A 21,242-nucleotide genomic window follows, 5' to 3' on the forward strand; every position below is an offset into this window, starting at 1 on the left:
TTTCGTCTTGGTTTTTTAAAATTTTATTCCCAGCTTAGTATAATTTATTTACATTTTATAATCCAAACAGAAGATCTAAGTTTTTTCTTGATATAAGTTTCTTGTTTGACTATTTTACCAACACGAACTGTTGCTAAGAATTTCACTAGTTTTTTGGTGAGATTGAGACGTAGCCACCATATTTAATCTGGTATTTTCCCTTGGCTAATCCTGATCTAATTACAGTCCGTCTATAGTTAAAGATACTTCCCCACTTAACCCTTATTTCTCCTGTTCATTTTATGTACATTAAAGGTCCTGTCGCAAGGTATCGCGTAATATTAAGGTACTATTTTCATTTTTAGAAAGTTCATTCATTTATTCATTCATTCACATTAATTAATTCATTCATTTGTCGCAGAGGGTCCACAAAGTTAAAAATCTTTATTTGGTACGGAACTGAGTCATTCATCCCACTGTGAGTCCACGTGGTCTAAAGAAAGTTTGTGCATTGGCTCATGTTGGTAGAGTCACTTTTAAAGTACTAGAAATGTACATAATTAGTTCAAAAATTCTTCAGTAGAGTATTTTTCATTTTTTTCTAATTATATATTATTATACTTTTCTATCTATGGTAGAGGCTCAATAAAAGGCGAGTCGTCTTTTTAATTTTCAAACGCGGATATTTCTGGACAAGCATCGATTTGAAGGCTCAAATTCCGACGGTGAGGTGTGAAAACTATTACTGACTGGCTGTGTTAAAATAAATCCGTTTCTGGTACTAGGGTACGATTGGTCAAACGGATGGCGAACTTGTCCCTTTAAAAGATCAATCTCTGTCTAATTTAGTGAGAGTTTTTGATTAGAAACAAGACTATATTAGACAGTAGTAATGAAATGTTATTATTTTCTTTACAATATGATTGGCTATATTCAGCCCGTATTGTCATTCATACAATACTATTGCTCTCCTTATATATTTTATAAATGTAGATTATGATAGATCATTTTATAGCGTGATAGACTGACTATCATATTATATTCAGATATTATGTAATCAATAGAGATTTATCCGTATCTCTTTTCAAAATTGAAAGATTTTATTATATTTTGATATTTCTGTTAAAGTTTTAGCGTTAGAGGCTATATTTTTAGAATTCAAAATTTTATGGGTTTTCTTGGGGTTTTTTTTGTTGATAATCCTAAAGGATGTGTATATTAAACAGACATATACCGGTATCACTTTAAAAAATTGAGAGAATGACACGCTATTCTTATATAAATAATTATTCTGTTCGTTACAGTAGTTTTAAAGGGATTGTAAAGAGAATTTCTACATTTTTTTGTATGTATCGGAGACGCTGATAGCATCAATTTGTACAATTCTAATTTTCAATCTGATGTCTGTGGTTCCTGCAATTCCACTAAAACTAAGCGTTTGATGAAGTCAATAATATGCTTTATCACGTAGCACATAATGCCCCTGGCGATTGGTTACGTCAGAAAACGATTAGTTTATGTGGAATTTCAAGAGCCACAGACGTTAGACTGAAAATTGACAAGGTGCAAATTGATGCTATCAGTGTCCTCGATACACATAATATTTTTCTATACAATCCCTTTAAAACTACTATAACCAACAAAATAATTATTTCTACATGAAAGACCTTCAAGGCAACTGTTTAGGCCTATAACATAACGGTAAGACGAATGTATACCTTTAAACGTTGAGGGGGGAGACCAGTAATTGATTTTATTCCATTTTTAAAAACACCTATTGTAAGATTTTGATTCAAATCTAGGAATGGAATTGTTTCAGTTGAAGTCTTATAATTGTTATAATATCAATAGGAAATTGGATCTATTGATTCTTTCAAAGGGACTGTAAAGAGGTTTTCTAAAAAAATTTTCTGTATCGTAGACACTGATAAGATCATCAGACGTCTGTGGTTCCTGCAATTCTACTAAAACCCAGTGTTTGATGACGTCACTACTCGCGAAGGGTGTTATGTGATATAGCGTATTTTGCGATTAGTGACGTCACTAAACACTTAGTTTTAGTGGAATTGCAGGAACCACAGACGTGTGATTGAAAATTGGAATAGTGTTAATTGATGCTATTAGTGTCCCCAATGCACATAATGTTTTTGACAAAACCTTCTTACATCTCTTTAACTATGCTTCACGGTTGATTAACCCTCTGTTTACCGACAAGATTAAATCTTTGTTAATCTAATTGGGTTAATTTCTGATCACTGGTAAATCGATATGTTTATAATCCAAAAAAAACCTTATTCAATCGTGAGGAGAAAACCATGTACCGGGGTACTGATCCAAACTGGGGGGGGGGGGGGGGGGACTTTGTCGAGGCAACAGCATTAGCCTACTTTTATCGATGTTCTAACCCCGAGGTATCTTTAACGTGCACATTCTGTAGGACTTGAGGACTCCTATAGGGGAGTTGAACAATTCGGCGGTATCATTTCTATCTATGATTGAATCCTGGAACTTCAATTAAGAGAGCAAACGTCCAGCTTACTATATGCCATAGTGATTGAGATCAGCATATGCCAATTCCATACCTTCAAACACCTGATGGTACTTCTCTTTAGAGGAGTCCACTACTATACAACTCTTACTCTAAAGTTTGCCGTACTTTGGACGAGATTTTGATTAACGGTATTGTCTTGCTCGTACGGAATAGTAGATTATGAAATAAATTAAAAATACATACTTACTTTCGTCAAAATTATTTCCAAAATTTCTTAAAATTTGCCGAAATCCATTAATTGAAATTCCAAGTGAATTTCTATCTTTGCTTATAACACCAGTTGTCCTGCGATAAATGATCATTCAATATTGAACACCTAGTTATGGTATATCACACTTTAAACAGATTATTTGAAGTATAGTTCAACGTCTTATATTACAGTTTTTTTCTAAATCTAATTTTAATCCCTTACACACCGAAACTTCTGCGCTGCATATAAAACACTCACAAATTTGGAATTTTTAGTAGGCTTACAATTTGGCTTATTTTAACATTTCTAACTAACTAACATTCACGCTTAAGGTTTTGATGGCGAAGACGTGTTTTACAAGAGTCCAAACAAAATCTCCAAACCCCTTCGAAAATCTTTAAAGAATCTTCTATATTCTTTAAGTAATCTTTGATTATTTCCACACAGAAATGTTCCAAAGATTCCTGGAAATTCCGTGGAACTCCCGTTTGAACCACTCGTAGGCGTTAACTTAATTGTTCTATTCAAAGGTGATTTCGTTTTTCTTCAAAATGCAAAAAAAGTTCCTGAGTTTCAAAAGCAGATATCAATCCTTAGTTACCGACTTTAAGTTCTACTTCAGAATCCAGAAAAAGTTCCAAGATGTTTACCATTCCTTATAACTGATGATTTATCTAAAGCGTTTCAGAAACATTTGAAATTTTCATATCTCTGTTTGATCTGCGTGGATTTAAACAGAACAAAGTATAAACAATCAATATGAACTCTATGCCTAGCGAACAAAACGATCTATATTACAAAAATATCCCTACAGACGTTTTATAAAGATTGTAATTCGTTGGCGAGGTGCCTATTGTTTAAGCAATCTACTTATTAAAACATTGACAATGGCCCGTATGCATTAAATGAAATTAAAGGGAATGTAAAGAGGTTTTGTATGTGTATCGGAGACACTGATAGCATACCAATTTGTCAATTTGAAATGATTTTTCGTTTAAACGAAATAATAATTTTCATTTAAACGAATTAATTATAAAAAAATGTATTTCGTTTAAACGAAATAAGTTATTCGATTAAAATGTAATATAAAAAGGTATTTCGTTTGAACGAAATAAGTATTAAACGAAATATTTGACGATATTTCGTTTAAACGAATTAGTTATTTCGTAATAGCGAAATAACTAATTCGTTAAAACGAAATATATTTTATGAAAGTACGGAAAATTGCGCCTAAGGGGTTCCGTAAATAATTAATTAAACTAAATAATTTTGAAACATGCTTAGAAGCGTTTTTCAATAATTACTTAGTTTAATGGATATATGGTGTTATATAGAGATTCTATTCTTTAGTCATGATACCTGTTAAGTCCAACTGATGAATATAATACTCTTATTGACCAAGTTGAGACTTTTTAATTTTATGTCCATTCTAAGAGGTAGTATACCCTTTAATAGTTAGCCTACCTTGGAGCTATTTTGAAATAATCCGAATGAGTACACGATATTTTTGTCTTTAAGCTTGCATTGCCATCAGTAGAGCTAATATAAGTGAGTGGCCATACCATCTCTAGTCCGTATTATAACAAATTCCTTGTATCCAAAACAAGCCCATGTCATTCTTTTGGGTCACTCTACTAAGTTTATGACGCAAGAAATACTAATTAAACACTCAGTGAAACTAACAGTTCATCTATATTGTTTACTATGTTTTTATCAAGTAAAGCCTCTATATATTGCCACAAACATGTACGCTAAGATATACAAGCTGGGTTTTTGTTACGAGTACTAGCGTCTTCATTATGGCACCGTGACATCGGATTCATATGCGTTCGTACGGCGTACAAAAATGTACCGAGTCGCCGGAAAACGTATGCGACCATATATTGCGTTGCCAATGCACGTTTCTGTTGCCATCTCAACGCTGATGATAGCGCTCATTGTACGATATCTGACGCTCATACCACGCTTATGGTGATTTGGATATCCTTTGTGAATTAAAATATATGACGTTATTTGCAATACTATATTTATTAGGCTAAATACAAGCAATAACATAGATAAAACAGGCAAATACAGATCACGTTTCAATCAAATGGTACAAGGCAATCGTAGTATTAGATGCTTTCGGAAATGCAGGCCTCACAATGCAAGAAATGTCCATTAGAAAAATTTTGTTTATTTAGCTGTTTGAATAGGTATATGCAGAATGGGGGAATTCCTCTATGTCCAATATTAGTATACCTTCTGACATTCACAGTTCTGTATTGTTCTTAACGACCTTTTTGAGCCTTCTTACGCCTCTTGTTCTTACGCTTACGGGTCTTGTCCGTCTTCTTGCCTCGGTTCTTCCACCATTTCCTCTTCTTTTTCTTTTTCTTAATGAAAGATTTGATGAAGTCTTCATTGATCGTTCTTCGAGGCGTAGTTATTACCACGGAGTGAGTTGTCGTCCTCTGCCATACAGATGACGTTGTGTCTTCTGATACAAAGGCATCAGTGGAAGGTGAAGATCTGCTTGCTCCAGTTGAGGAACTTTCTGTGTTGCCAGCTGATGTGGAAGTGGACGATGTACTAACATCACCCGAAGACGTCGTCATGTCTGTCGATTCAGATGTATCTTCAGACGAAGTAGATGTCGCCTCTGGTTCTGGTTCCGGTTCTTCTGTGGTGGTAGATGGTGTGGTAAGCTGTGTGGTAGCTGGGGCGATGTAACCGACCTGAAATTAAATATTAAAGATTATTAGTCTCAGGTATTCATCAGTCAACCGAATAGCTCAGTCGGTAGCGAGTTGGATTGTCTAACTTTGTCATCATCATCATCATCATGATTGATAAGACTGTTTGATAATCTATACTTTTCAATTCATTGTTTCGTGATAGATAATGGAAAGAAAGCGACTTACCGGACTGATTTCAGCATTCAACGAGAAGAAGTAACAGGTTGGACCGGCTCGCATCCAGACCAGTTTATTTAATGCTACTTCATCCTGACTCTCTGCCATGGTGTGGTAGATCTTGTTCAGGTCCGGATATTCACTCGCAAAACATTCATACAGTGGTATACATCCACCATTCCAATCCATTAACCCAATATTCATGGAAGGATCAACCTGGATTCTTTCCCCTTCCGGTATCTCCCAAGTCATTCTTCTGCCCGCCTTACATTCAACTTGGTTCACGCCCATCACTTTAAAGTACCGACTGAAAAAAGAGGCACGATATTATTGACGGTGAGCTGTTACTATTACGTATTAGCTTAAACAATTCCTGTTTCTCAGACTAATGTACGATTGGTCAAACTGATTGCGTTGATCCCTTTAGATCAGAATTACTGCATGGTCACGATGGAATAACAAATTTGAATGTATTCTTACTCTTGACTCCAGTATTTAAAGGCCATTAGGTGGACAATTCCGTCATTTTCACATAACGTCATCCATTTGGTAATCTCCCCTGATCTAGTGATGTTCATGTAAGAGTTATCTCCCTGGTATATTCGCCTAGCCTCACTAGTGTCTAGCCTGGGTATTCTCTCTATGTTATTGACGAGCGTTGGTACAGAATCAGCGTCTGAAAATGCAAAAAAAAAAAAACTTTTTTGCGTCTTTTTATCGACATTTTCACGCCAGGTAATGTACAAGACTTTCCGATATTCGTTACTGGTAAGGTCGGTGTTTTCTTACTTACGATGGTAGCGCTAGATTGGAGATTTCAGAACATGTTCCGTCTGTTCCACTTCTGTCTCCAATCGAACGATATGAAAGTAGATACGTCACATTAATAATTTTCCCATCTATTTCCATTTTTTTGGCACACGTGAAACGTGTTCTAACTTGTTTTATTGAACGTTCTATTGATTCCATATATCCCGAACGTGCATAACTCGGAAATCGAACGACGCCAGTGCCGAATAGAATACCCAAAACTAAACAAAAGATGGAAGAGTTATCTACCTTGGCAACCATCCTGAACGAAATAGATGGTTATCTACCTTGGAAAAATTTCTGAACAAAGATAAGGAGTTACCTACCTTGACACACAGGAGTAGCACCAGTAACTTCCCCTGAACGACGACAAGCTCTACTGAAATGTTGACAGTTTTGTGTACAGATCTGGCCAGCTGGACATTGTGTAGTAAAACTCTCACCAGGGTTCAAACTGAATGGAGTTGATCCACCGCTAACAAGGTTCAGGCCTACGACGAAATCTGCTGTCACTGTACACGAGTCAGCTGAAAAGAATAGAATTGAACTTTGAATTTCTGAGAGCATAAGGCATGGGGGATGAGTGCATGGGTACCAGAAGTAAATTTCAGTTCTGCCCTTTTGTGACTGTACCCAAATTAATAAGTATTTGTATCACTGCCTTCTGAAGACATAAGGCGTGTGTAGGTTTTTGCTCCGTTCTTACTAACAAGAACTATGAAAGAAAATCGATTCTATGACGCGATCTTTCATGGTGTAACATCCGATAATATGCAGATTTAAGGAAATAAAAATGGCGTACCGTTTTCAACATCACAGATGCCACAAGTATAGGGGCAAACTTCATGAGCGTAGGATTGGTATTGAGAGCAGAGTAGTGGTATATCAATCAGATTCCTGGTACAAGATGATTTTCTATCAGCACAAATTTCTCGTTCTGGAAAAAAAGTGCAAGATTGTAGAGATCATATAGCAACAGCTCTCTGGTGAGTTGAGCATAAGCATTATTTATATATAAGGTGGCTGGTATTTACATCCCATGAATACAAAATTGACAAAGTGCATTTTCGCATTTCATCTGGTTGAGCCACAGCGTCAGAACTACGACATCCAAGTATAGAAACAATGTCACCAAAAACACTATCGTTCTATAGTAGTACCTGATTCCATGGTTTGGCAGATGTAATGTGCCTTGTACCATTTATTATCACAAGCCACCTGGTTCCAGACTGAACTCTGACCTGTTCCCACCATAGTAGCGCACCGGTACCAGTTATTCCCATCTGTTTCTATAGGACCACTCACTGGAATACAATATCAATATGTGGACTGTTTGAATGTTGACAAACCCAGTCGCAAAGTGTCGACAGTGTGGATAAATAAACCAAGTACATGTACTGACGATCCGAACTGCAAAACTCAACCCGAAATCCAAACAACATATTGCCGAAACATTGGTAGCAGCTAATGAACTTTTCAGGAAGTATATGAACTATAAGTAGGGAAGTATTTCATGATGAAAAGTGGTATCAGGTGACTAGAAGAATAAGCATACCCTGCCCAGAGCTACATCCGTCATAGCTGCTTAACATACACAGAAAACTACAAATAGAAACGTGGCAACTCTGAAAGATAACTGACCAGAGTAAGGAATTTCACGTGGATTGAACTTTTAATTTTTGATTGATTCAAATATTTAAATAGAAGCTGACCTGGGTACGTGGATCTCCAGTTGGTGAAGCCATCTTGAACCAAACTTTCGTCACCCCAGCTCCATACTCCTACAGGGTCTTCATATAAATCTAACCATACTTGTTTACCATCCGATCTACAATAACCCACGTGAAATATACGTGATATATGGAAGCATTGTCGAACTTCTTTAAGTTGGCAAAAGATATTCCGAAGCCTGCTTGTGCTTCTATAGAAACAGCATGTTAACCTCTTCCAAATGAAAACAATAATTCCTCTCCATGTTTTTTTCAATTCCTCTGTAGGGAGAAATTCCTCGCCCGTTGAATAGCACTGCCTAAGTCTATAAGAGTTTTGCTTACCCCATATCTGAGCGATACTGGACCAAGAAATTGAAAGCGTCCTCTGTCTGAGCTGAAGCAACGTCCCAATCCTTCTCGATACAGTATTCCTCGGCTTCCACAAACCTAACTTCTTCAGCTACATAGGCATAACAGGTTCCTCTTGTATCACTCTTCATTTCGTCTCCACATCCTGAACAGAAAAAACAAAATCAACGATAAAACTTTGGTAGTAATACACAAGATCGAATGCTCTCGAGTCAGATTGAATGATTTTATTTTTAGAATAACGCCAACCATCCTTGGCCAATCCCGGGCAAACAGTTCGTTCATAGAGGATCCTTTCTACCAACTGGTCCTTGCCCAGACCATAGTCTATTACAGTTGTATGGTCAGATCTCTTGAATAGTCTTCCTCTGCGAATTTTTCCGGAGTGCCTGGGATAAACAGCTCTCACACAGGCTACACAGCATCATCTAATGTCTTAAGATTTCGTATTATTTAAGGATTTATAGTTAAAAAATATGATTACCTCCACAGACGTACTCAATGTCCGTCCACGTTCCATCCGTAAGACAACGTCGCATCTTTGTTGCCGTTCCATTTGAGCAGACGTAAGCCAAGCTGTCGCCAACGTTATATCTCGTCACGTCGTGAACGATCGGATCAGCATCGACAATATCATCTGGTACTGGACATGAGACGTCTTGAGCTTTTAATAAACAAATAGTTCAAATTAATGGAAGTGGTGACGTCAGCCTTCCGAAACTGGAGGTACAAATAGTGGCAGAATGACTCAATGGTGGGTGTGGGTGTGTTTAACTCTACGCATAAAGCGTCTGAGAGAGTTCCCTTAGAAACTCGTGAACAAATAGGATGGATTTGGTGCATTCTTGCACATATTTTGGTACTCAAACTTATAAAATATGATATTTTTAAATTTGTTAAAAATAAAGTGGTGGTACAAACCATTTTCTCAGGAAGCTCCCTCTGGCGCCACCATTGATTATCTTAAAGAACCATAGTTCTATGTTTTTTGTCCGGAATGGATAAATGTCTAATCCTTATAGGCCCGTGGCAGGACTTGATTGTTTGGAGGGCAAGTGCTATATCCGGAGGGGCAATGATGTACTGTGTTTAGTTACAGTAATGGAATCCCTACCTCTGTTTGATTTTTCTGGAATGGTGATGTGTCCATATTCTATGCAAGTTGCCAGGCAACCATAATGATGATGGTCCCCGTCCAGACAGAAATTAGGATGTTCAGCTATCAATTCTTCACAATCATCAAAATTATCATATATTGTTCCTGAAACAGCATGTTATATTTATGAAAATGGCAACACCCTGCGGCGTGCAATGAGGGGAATTTTCCCAGGACAGTTTCATAATATATGGTTCTTTTTACAATAGAGTCGTAGCTAATTTTTCGTTTTTAGCAGAAATTTCCATGAGAAATTAAATGAATTGACTTCACCAAGAGGTTGAAGGTACGACCCCAACCTTGAGTCTTAGGTTCACGCCAGATCCTTTCTGCCAGCTGGTCCTTAGCCCAACTTCTTGGCAACGACCTTTAGAATTATCCGTACCATTAACAGTTAAGTCGAACTATCACACGCCAGTCGAGACTAGAGCCCACAGCCACCATTTGGTCGACATAACCAAGCAAAACATTCGCTCGTAAACTCACAAACGTTTGACCTACGTTCTTGACAAACATCACAGTATTTGATGGTACAGTTCTCCTTCTCGGTGTAACACCACGGACTGTCGTATCGTGCACCTGGATTCCGGCAGTAGTTTCCGTCTAGGTTATCGAACGCATCCCTGAAACAACAAACAAATACATTATAAGATCTTTACATTGAGAGTGGAAGATGCTTACTATCACTGGTTAAACATCCAGATGAACTGGTTAAACCTTGAAAAAATGCAGTAGATCATATGTTAAATTCCCGAGAAACGAGTCACAAAATACTTCAGTACACGGGCCCCACTCATCTAGTTGAGCCACTGCTAACTGTTCCAGAACACCTGATGTTAATCGAGGTGATGTTGACGAGATCTCTCAAACGGGGCTATCTATCTCTACCTATTTCGGCATTGAAACTCGAAAAGTGAACTGTAGCCTACGGTTTGCTCCCACCGAGCCACATCTAGTAAAAGAACTAGCTTACTCTGTATTGAAGAGATTGGTATCACAATGAGCCATCTCAACCCAAGGCAAACACTCTGTAAAGTCTTCTGCATAGTTGTGGATACCATTGTACGTTCTTCCAAAATCATCGGGATTATAGCATAGATCAGCAACTAGAAAGACAACAGCAATATATCAAATGAAGGGGATCAAAGGCGTGAGACAAAAAACAAAGCAAAAAACAAATACCTGTGATTAGCTGTCCCTGGCGTTCTACGTCCAAGTCGTCATAAACATAAAATCAAATGAAATTCGACTACTACCTGATCCCGATAAAAGCCAATAGCACACAGGCTGAATTCATTATGCGACAACTCTGGTGGTGCGAACCAGTTTTCTAGGCGGCATCAGGGGTTGTAAACTAGAAAGAAAGGCGTACATAGAAGGGATAAAGAGTGGAAAGCGGAAGTGAAGTCTTACCGTCCAGTAAGCGTCCTGTAGCATGGAAACCAGTGTAGGTGATCTCACTTCCGGAAGTGAAGGTGATCATCAGATATCGATCTATACTTTTAATGGCAGCTTTAAATTCCGTACCACAATAACTGAAATAGACAAATCCTAATAAATGTTGCATCATCGAGCTTTAATTTTTCAAAATATAACCCAAAAGACATTTATGAAAATGGAGTTTTGCGTTTTACAAAGTGACATTAGGAGCACTGAAGTGAGCGAACGTGAGAAGAAATAAATTAAGATTCAGTGATATACATGTTCTTATGTATGCGTAGCTCACTAGCTTGATGGTTTGATGACTCTGGCATGGTGCGATGATACCACATAATATGCGGGATCATCTGAGGTCCAGAAGGCCGAAACAGTCCTGTTTGCAGTTACATGTACTTTATATCAGTCCTCCGTTTATCAAATCAAAATATCCTGAGATATCCATTTGTCTTACCTTACTCCTGGTATACCAGGTAATCCTCGTTTAATCGTTACATAATCAAAACAATCAAAATCATCGCCTTCTACATCGAAATCATTAAAATTTAACATCACTTCCGATCCTTCTGGTGCCTGTAAGAAACAAAAAAAAAGTATGTGGAATTGGGAATAGCAAAACCAAAAGAATCATATTGCTCTACTTTAAAGTTTCAATATACCACAATTCCTTATAATATCAGGATTCGGTTTTTACGTGACATGCTTTGATTGGTTAAAAATACGACCTTTGGGACAGCATACGGTAGAAAACTTCTGAGTTTACACTGTAGACTAAAATTGTAATCCAATTTTAATAAGATTGGGTAGTACAATGTGACATAATTTAAGGAGATTCTTACCACAAAAAGCCAGTTGCACTCTGTATTTAGTGGGTAGTCGAATGGGTAATTGGGTGTCATGATATCATGAGTCGGGTTTTCTGGCCCTAGATGAATTACTTCACCACAATCTGGAAAAAATTGAAATATATATATACTGTTCCAGAACGACAGTGGCTCTTTTTTGACGATATAAGATTTATAATCTTGGATGCAGGGAAGAAGACGTTTACGATGGCCGCTATTGACTCATTGATTTTTTGGACTTTGACGTTTGAAGTTTGATTTGGATGGGTATTTGCGATCAGTTTAAATCAGTATGGTAAATTCGGTAGATACTGTTATATTTTCACAAATTTTGTCCAGTCAGAAATCCGGAGTAGACACCATGTTAAAAGTTTCCACCACTTTCCTAATTCCTAATTATGGGGAATATTGTAGTATTTCTTTCGTTGCACCTTGAACAACTTTGAATATTTCCCCGACCTAGTTCCACGAATTATAATGGGACCGGTTCGCCATCCTTTTGATCAATCGTACCTTAGTCTCAGAAACGGGAATTTTTAAATTACGCTAATCAGTAATAGTGTTCACAGCTCACATTCGAAATTTGAGCCTTCAAAGCCATGTGTGTCCAGAATTATTTGCATTTGAAAGTTAAAAAGACGAGTCGTCTTTTCTTGAGATTCTGCCATATATGTAAAAGATACAGAAATATAAAAATAGAAGATCCCAGCCAACACACCTGGTGTTGGGTCTGATGAAAGAATAGTTTACCTTTATTTAGAGGCGAATAGTAACAATAGTACACGAATAGTTCGTTTCCATCTAAAACATTGTAAGGGACAGAACCTAGAGTCTGGTAAACTGAAATACTTCTAATTGTCTCCCCTTCTATCATCAGAGAGTAATATTCGGGAAACATGTACATTCCTGAAATTTACAAAATGGTGGATTGTAATTTGTTCCAAACATTTTGCTGGGGCGTTTCTCTTTAAAGTCTGTACAACCAGTGGAGGTTTGCACCCCCAATTGTAACCCCACTTCATTTTTTAAAAATTAGGATTTGTATACATTTATGCCCCCAAAAATGTGTCAGAATGCACAAAATCAATTCAATTTTTCGAAAATTTTCTTGGGATAATCCTCACAGACGCTCCATGAGAGGCTTGCGACTATGACGCCTCCACAATGTATTATGAATTCAGCCTCGACAGTTGTCTCAGTCTGTCCCATATTTGTACCCCCAATATCGGGGAGCTGGCACCGCCGCTGAATAAAATGTTGCTGAAACACCATACCTTCTACGTTCTGACATTCAGCAGTGCCATGTCTGTACAGTATAAATGATTCGGTGTTAGGAAGTTTAATGTCGAGTTGCACCATGCCATCAGAGCGACAACAGTACCACAATTCTGTATTGTTAACAAAAGATCCATCTGGTAGGGGAGACTCGGTCAATATCGTACGAGTGGCGTTTACAGAATCATCATAGGTGATTAAGCCTTCTTGAAATCCTGAAATGGAATAAAAATTAGTGTGGAGAATCCATGAAATATAAAATAATTAAAATTAGACCAAACTTTCGTTACGTTTTTTATTAGAATTTTATTTCTAATATAGCTTCTTCGGTTAGGGTCTAACAACAGTCCTCTTGAACGGTCCTCAAATTAACCTATTAACCTAACTCGGTGACTGCTTTAACCAATCAAAGTTCTACCTTCTCTAGCGCTGGCATTTTGTAACGCGGTGTTTATCGGCTTAGGTCAAAAGGTTAATTTGACGAACGTTCACGACTGTAGTTAGATTCAAAATTGCTGTGAACTACGTTCGAGTGTGTTATTTCCATGTAAGAACCATCCGTAGTTTCGTATATTTGCTAATTAGATTGGCACAATATTTTGTATGCATCCAGTTTTAGAGATCAGGGAAGTAATACTTGCGACGATGAAAGAGATTTTTTCTGTTTACCTGGAGGACAAGCATTACTATAAGAATGGATACAATATTGTCCACGAGGCCACTCCGTCAATCCACCCTCTGTTTGACTAGCGGTATCTTTAAGACAGAAACCGAACTCCGCTGTGGAATTCTCAAAACCAGCATTGATGTGGCTACTAGACGATACTTCGGAGTCGCCAGCTAACGGTTGGGTTAAACTGCCGAGTTGGAATCCTGCTGGACAACCCTCTATCGGTTCTGGTAATCCGAACGATGATGGTGGCCAGCCTCTGATTGGATCTGAAATGAAACCCAGTTATATAAACTCTCCAAATTGATCAGATCCACACAATTGTAAACTTGTTTTCTTATTTTTAAGGAATTTGACGAGCATAAATAAACTAGATTCTAAATGTCTCTAGAAGTTGCTCAAGTAAGAATGGTATTGCGTGACGAATTTGCTCGTCTAATATTGGTTGTTCATGTCGTAGTCGCTCGGGTAAGATTGGTTGTCTATGTCGTAGTCGCTCGGGTAAGATTGGTTGTTCATATCGAAGTTGCACGGGTAAGATTGATTGTACATGTCGTAATTGGCCGGTTAAGATTGGTTGTACATGTCATAGTTGCTCGGGTAAGATTGATTGTACATGTCGTAATTGGTCGGTTAAGATTGGTTGTACATGTCATAGTTGCTCGGGTAAGATTGGTTGTTCACGTTGTAGTAGCTGGGGTAAGATTGGCTGTACAGGTCGTAATTACTCGGCTAAGATTAGTTGATCATATCCAAGTTGCTCGGATAAGATTGGTTGTACATATCGAAGATGTTCGGTTAAGATTGGTTGTGCATATCGAAGTTGCTTGGGTAAGATTGAACATGTAGTTGCTGGAACAGCACCAGGTCGTTTGCGTAGGTAAACATTATAATGACGCAACATAAACAAAAATCCTAATTTGTGATCCCAAATCCTTCCTCCCAGTATCACCACCCCACCCCCCATCCCAATAAAAAAATCAAATTGATTTCAGTTTAGCACCTTACCCGTTGGTTTAATTGAAGCACAGTTGGTGGCAGGATCTAACCCAGGTGGACAAACACACCCACATTCACCCTCATAGTATCCCGGGTAACCATCGTTTTCACAGACTGGTTCTTCCATTCCGCTACACTTGATACCTGAAATTGCATGGGAAATGGCAGTGCTAGTTGCACAAGATAGTGTTGCGTTCCCTATATCCCATACTGGCGACTTGAAGCTACCATATTGTTCAACAAATCTGCCTGTTAGTTGGAAACAATTCTGCCCTCAATCAAACGGTACGTAAAACACTTTAAATACTTGTGCTATTCTTGAAGAGTGAACTTAACCTGTCAAAGATAAACGCTAAATCAGTCCTTCTTTTCTGCACCTTGTTGGACTTTTGGAGACAGGCAACAGCATACAGTGTGCAATGAAGGCAATTTGTCCAACTGTCGAGAGGTACATTACCAATCCCAGTCGGCCCCAAATGTCATGTATGTGTCGTGGATCTCATTACATACCAAAACAATCGTAATTCATCTGTACTTCTTTAAATGGCTGCCAATAACTGTTACCAGTCGGGTAGAAATCAGGCATTAACGGTTGGAATCCCATCATACCGTTTTTAGTAAATTCCTGGCAATAAAGAATGGATGAATAAATAAATGAATGAATTAATTATTTAGCCTGCATCATCCAGTCCCTCTTTGTCTATATACGTACAGCTTTGAAGAAAGATGGCCTGGACCGGTTGCTTAAAGTCTTTGTAATTGACCGAGTCTACAGTGGCTATTGAATCTGATTGGTTGACGTTTGATGCGGGACAACATTAGCTAAAAGTAGAGCTTCCTTTTGTATTAATAAATCAGTAATAAAGAAAATGCATTGGATATTTATTCTGATCTCGAGCAGCCAATGAATCATATCAGGTGATAAAAATATCAAAAATAAACTGAAAAATTTGTCGGGGTTGTCATTTTGTTTCGGTTTTAAACTAAAGTCGTTTGAGAATATGCTTTTTTGTAGTTATCTCCCCTGGTGGAATTTGAAAGCGCCGTACATTAAATATTATGGAAAGTCGTCTTAAGGTGCTGGCACACGAGCAGTCTTGGTCGGAGATTTTTGTCTCCGAGTCGAATATTGAGTAAAATTTCGCGTGTGCCCGTGCTTCCACGACAAGATTATCGTGTCGCCGGCAGGATTTATAATATTACACAAGTTTTTTAATTGTCTCCGATAGTTTTATCGTCTGCAAGACAGACCGTCATCATCCAATCAGATTCCTTTTCCTTTTAATTACATGCTCCGCACGTGATTATCGACAAGGTGGAAAACGACCGACTGGAGATTTTTGTCTTATCGTGTGCCCGTGCCAGTCGTTGAAACTCAACACAAGACTTTAATCGGATACAAAAGTCTCCGACCAAGACCGCTCTTGTGCCAGCCCCTGTACACAGGGGATATCTGGGTGTCAGAGACTGAATTATTCAGCATTTTTCCACTTGGAAGTAAATTCGATGAAATTAAAACTGAAAATAGGGCCAAGTAAACACCCTTACCGTGGTCCCGTAGCTGACAAATGATTTAATATCAAAACCCCAGGATTCTCTTCCCAACATCAATGGATCTATAACTGAGAACTGAAACTGCCCATCTGAAAGGAAACATTGTAAGATCTGTGACATTTTTGATATATTGAATCATTTCTTTGACAGTGTTCGAAATTGTTTCTTTACAGAGCGTCTGCGACAGGGTTTTTCAAAATGGCATTATTTCAGAGTTTCCACACAGTTAAAGTATTCGAGGCTGGGCTATCTGCATTTAATTCTTAAATGTTTGCAGGTATTAATTTATGGCCAATAAGTACGGCAGTCTAATTTAAATTAGACCAAATTGTCGTTCCGTTTTTTACTAGCTTTAAATTTTAATTTAGCCACGTTAGCTGGGATATTGTGACACGTGTATTTAGTGTCTAATGCTTCTCCAGATACAACTTTTTGTTGCGATCCGAGCGATGGGAAGTGCAGAAATTTTATCAAACTGGCGAATGTTCAAGAGGCCCGTCTTCAGACCCTTACTGAAGTGTCTAAATTAAAAATAAAAGTGAATAATATACGGAACGAAAGTTTGGTACGAGTACGAGAAACAGATTCCAGTGTGAAACGATGGAAATTTTTCCATTACCTTCGTTCAGATTATCCCAGTTGACTCTCAGCCACCCGTCTCGCAAAGGACTGGTATGTTCGTGTTCCATGGACAAAGAATGCATGATTTCATGTAAACATGTTCTCTGAAATAGAATAACGACATGGGTGTGACGATAATCTAAAATGGCGAGATATTTCTTTAGTAATTTTAGAAGAACTAGGCGTCGGGTTTTTAATTCTTTAAAATGATACGGATAGCTGAGCTCTTTCAGAGGGTAAACTATTTTGACGATTATACCCCTTTAATTCATTTTATATCTTAAAAGGGTGGCGCTCGATTGTTGAGTTCTGAATGTTTGACCCACATGAAAGTGGACATTATGTCACATTCGAAAATTTTTCCATCTATTTCTTCTTCTGCCATTTTGAATTCTGTCTGCATCTACTATTTTTTCGGCAGAAGTGGAATGCGTTGATCTCTGTTCCAACTTGTTTTATTGAACGTTCCGTTGATTCCATGATTCCCGAGCGTGCAGAACTCACCAATCGAGCGCCACTGAATTGTGTACGTTCCAATTTGACAGAAGGGGAGTAACTCTATGGAGAGGTAGGTTAGAATAAAGAAGAATTGAAAACAAATCTGAGGTTTTAGAAGTATGAAGATGAAGTGTGGTGTCTCTCAAACCCCTTTGGATGAAATGAAGTATCGGATGCTTCAACTTTACGTGTAAGTAAGTTTACTTGGTTTTTATTTTGTAGCTCGTTATTTCCTAGTCCTAAACACCTGACTCTATTCAAGTCTCAGATATTTTGAAAGTTGTCGGCAGGAGTAGGGTTAGAAAAACTAGGCCTTGTTTTTTAGATTTTCCGCACCTCCAAAGGTGTGAATATTTACATGTACCTCAATCCAGCAAACCCCGATATTTAGAGATAGATGTTTTATTTTACTTACCCCCACATAACAACAAGAGATATCTTGAGCTATATTGGTCGTTCTGTAGGTATAGCGGCCCAAGTATGCCCAGCATCTGTAAAGATGATAAAATTTATGTTGTTTCCAAAAAAAAAAATGTGGAGTGGATGAATAACATAATGACATCAGGTGTTCCAGAACGATGAGCAACATAATCATAACCGATCCTTATGCACCACCAGTGAAACAACTAGATGGGTGGAGGCCCCTCCCCCGTTATTTGTTTTTTAACATATGGTCTCCTGTATTCTGAGACCCCTCTGTAAGTCAATTTAATGCCTGTTAATGATCCATCGGACTGTCGGAGGCTGTCGGAAGATTAAAGACACCGAGGTGTAGCCCCCTTAGGGGTGGGTGCCCATAGTCCCTTTGGTAGTTGAGCCAGTGTACATCATATCACCTTATGATTGGCAGTGTTGTCCCGTAGAGAGACATTAGTATTTTGGTGAAGCCGATGCTTCCACACTTACCCCCCTTGGTCGACAAAGTTGAGGTGAACCATATGATTGAGACTTCTATTCGAATAAAACGACTCAGTTCCATCCCATTCTACAAATGATATACATGTTCTCTTTTCTAGAGCATCAAATACACCTCTATACGTCCTCGCCATCACATCAGCTGAAGTAAGAAGATACAACAAGTTTAATTCCTGACTCTCAAAAAGCTTGTTTTCATAGAATGATTTAAGGCAGTGACTACTTACCACATACGTGTTAAATAATCCTGAGCTATTAAAAAGTCTAATAAACACGTAAATTTCGATTTTATTTGTAACGAATATTTATCTGTATGTACAAAATAAGGCGTGAACGAAAATGTGGCAAATAGCCTTTTGAATGGCTGAAGACTGTTTGCCACGAAGTGGTTAATATCCCCAGCCACGAATGAACAGAGCTATACTTACTGACGTCTGAAGAAAAAGAATAGGGAACAACTCCATAATCCCACATACGTTCTTGGTCAGTTATAGCATATCTCTTTGTCCTGTGAGTGTGTTCCTGGTCGCTTCCCGGATCGTCCTCGTTCTCGTCGGTAGATCTTTTTCCTCTTCGCCTCTTCTTGTGCTTTTTTCTTTTCTTTTTAAACTTCTTCACTTTGGTACGCTTGGATTTTTCCTTCTTTTTCATGTTTTGACGTTTTTCCTTTTTCTTATGTTTTTGTTTTCGAAGTTTTTTTCGCCAGTTTCCTTTCGGTGCCTTCTTCTTATCTCGTATTCCCCACATTTTCTGAAGCAAAATTTGAGAACAGGATAATTCTGAAGATAGTGTTAAGTCAGAAACTGACTGTTCTAGAGGAGCGAGCTAAGCGAACTGACTACAGAAATTAGGCTTACAACATTCGGCGAAGAGTCTTAATATGTGATAAAGCAAATTTTGTGACATCATCAAACGCTTAATTTAAGTCGAATTGCAGGAACCACAGATGTCTGAAAGAAAATTGAATTGGTAAAAATTGGTGCTATCATTGTCCCGATACACAAAAGAATTTAGAACAACTCTTTACAATCCATTTAAGTTGTTAGATTCGGACTCGAAAGCTTAAATTTGAACAGACTGAAGGATTGTACAATGACCATAGGGACAATTTTGTCCACCAGCAGAGTGATTGGTCTATGGAATTCTTGACACAATATCAATCACACAATTAAGTCCTAACAATGAAATTTAAATCCTTACCCCTTTAAAATATTTCTGAAGATAATTTTCACGATTTCCAATATGAGGATCGTCACCGCCCTGCAAGTGTAGAAAATAATCATCAAGGCTTTCGTCTTCAACCTACTTGCTGTACAGCTTTGCTCAGCATTTTAAACATTTTAAATCTGAGCCCGGTCTGTTCTAGAGCTACGACAAGAACACGTCAATATGAAAAAGTCTTTGAATGGCATTTAGCAATTGTGAATACGATATATAGACACAGCTTTATGGAACAACAATCACTGGTTAAAGTTTTATGCAACGTTTCGACGTGTTTCCCCCGTCGTCTTCAGGTACATGAAAGTGTGCACCAATGAGGGTACATGGTAGGCTTTTTTTCCCTGTAGAAAATGGTTTGAACTTCCAATAATTGTACCTCCACTTTATTTGAAAAAATTATTTTTATACGTTTTTGCTTCAGGATGGGTCTAAAATTTTTTTGAAAATAACAGGCTTGCTTGCCCATACAAAATTGTCGCATTTACAACTCAGATGTTCCTGCTTTAAGCAAGTCTGCCCTATTTGTAACCCGATCTTGTGAGGCTGACGCGGCCACTGAAATGAAGCTTCTTGAAACGCATAAAAGTCAAAAACAAAGTCGACTTTTTACTACCGAACAACATGACGTAGAACAGTAGTTATGTTTCTATGTTATCTACTTTTAATCCAAATGCTATTGAAAAGGTTAACCTTACATCATCTCCATTTTGAACTTTGGGAGCTCCACCTCGATTCACGACTTTTGAAGATTTTCCACGAGTTCTTGGATCCCTAAACTTCTTCTTCTTCCTTCGTCTCTGTTTTACGGCATAGTTCTTGCTTAGCTCTTGTTGAAGCTGGAATAAGAAATGAAATGGAGTTTTAAATCCTGCTTTTCTGGCATGTGATTATAAGGATATATAAACCAAGTACTAACGATCCGAACCGCCAAACGAAGTTCGAAATCCAAACAACATATTGGCGAAACATTAGTAGCTGCTAATGAACTTTTAACATGAGGAAGAATATCAATTGCGACAGCAGTAACACAAACTCGTATTCTTTCCAATAATAAATTTTCGATAAATTCTTTTGTTTAAATTGGCTTAATACAAGAAGGGTGAGGGTGGTATGAGTGAACCCTGTCTTATTCCGTGGTTGTTTCATATCGATAATATAAATACCGCTACTCAAAGTAATCAAGTCTGTCTTCGCTAAGATAAACATAAATTTTACAAACATTTCTACACATTTAACAGTTTTCTGTGGATTGGATTCGAAGAAATTCCTAAAATACCCTCTTAGGCGATTGACTTTCAAGAAAACAAGCAAAAAATTGAGATAAGGATTTGATAATACATGTAAAGTACCTTTTCTCTTGCGTCTTTTTCCTTCAGCTTGGCTTGTCTGTCTGACACAGCAGTGACCTCGGCATCGTGGAGATCCAGTACCAAATAAATCAGACAAATACCCAAGAATAAAAGCTTGACACCCATCTAGAACATATTTTAAATCATCTGAGATTCCGTTTTACTTCTCTTCCATCTCGTCATTTTAACATTGATAA

General features: G+C 37.8%; 1 protein-coding gene across 1 annotated transcript; it reads right to left on the bottom strand.

Moving 5' to 3' along the window:
• Nucleotides 1-4,990: 4,990 nt before the first annotated feature.
• On the bottom strand, nucleotides 4,991-21,171 carry LOTGIDRAFT_172278 (hypothetical protein; the record flags this gene model as incomplete). Its single annotated transcript, XM_009049145.1, has 28 exons — nucleotides 4,991-5,437; nucleotides 5,624-5,921; nucleotides 6,095-6,290; nucleotides 6,751-6,951; nucleotides 7,227-7,361; nucleotides 7,585-7,728; nucleotides 8,137-8,252; nucleotides 8,479-8,650; nucleotides 8,990-9,169; nucleotides 9,620-9,766; nucleotides 10,163-10,284; nucleotides 10,635-10,767; nucleotides 11,075-11,196; nucleotides 11,553-11,671; nucleotides 11,938-12,047; nucleotides 12,694-12,849; nucleotides 13,218-13,433; nucleotides 13,888-14,157; nucleotides 14,897-15,031; nucleotides 15,398-15,512; nucleotides 16,436-16,530; nucleotides 17,061-17,166; nucleotides 17,976-18,051; nucleotides 18,467-18,617; nucleotides 18,904-19,225; nucleotides 19,676-19,735; nucleotides 20,392-20,532; nucleotides 21,046-21,171. 28 exons carry the CDS (start codon nucleotides 21,169-21,171, stop codon nucleotides 4,991-4,993), a joined length of 4,611 nt encoding a protein of 1,536 aa, XP_009047393.1.
• Between the last annotated feature and the right edge of the window lie 71 nt (nucleotides 21,172-21,242).

This window comes from Lottia gigantea (genome assembly GCF_000327385.1).
Source record: "Lottia gigantea unplaced genomic scaffold LOTGIsca_130, whole genome shotgun sequence".
NCBI lineage: Eukaryota > Metazoa > Mollusca > Gastropoda > Lottiidae > Lottia > Lottia gigantea.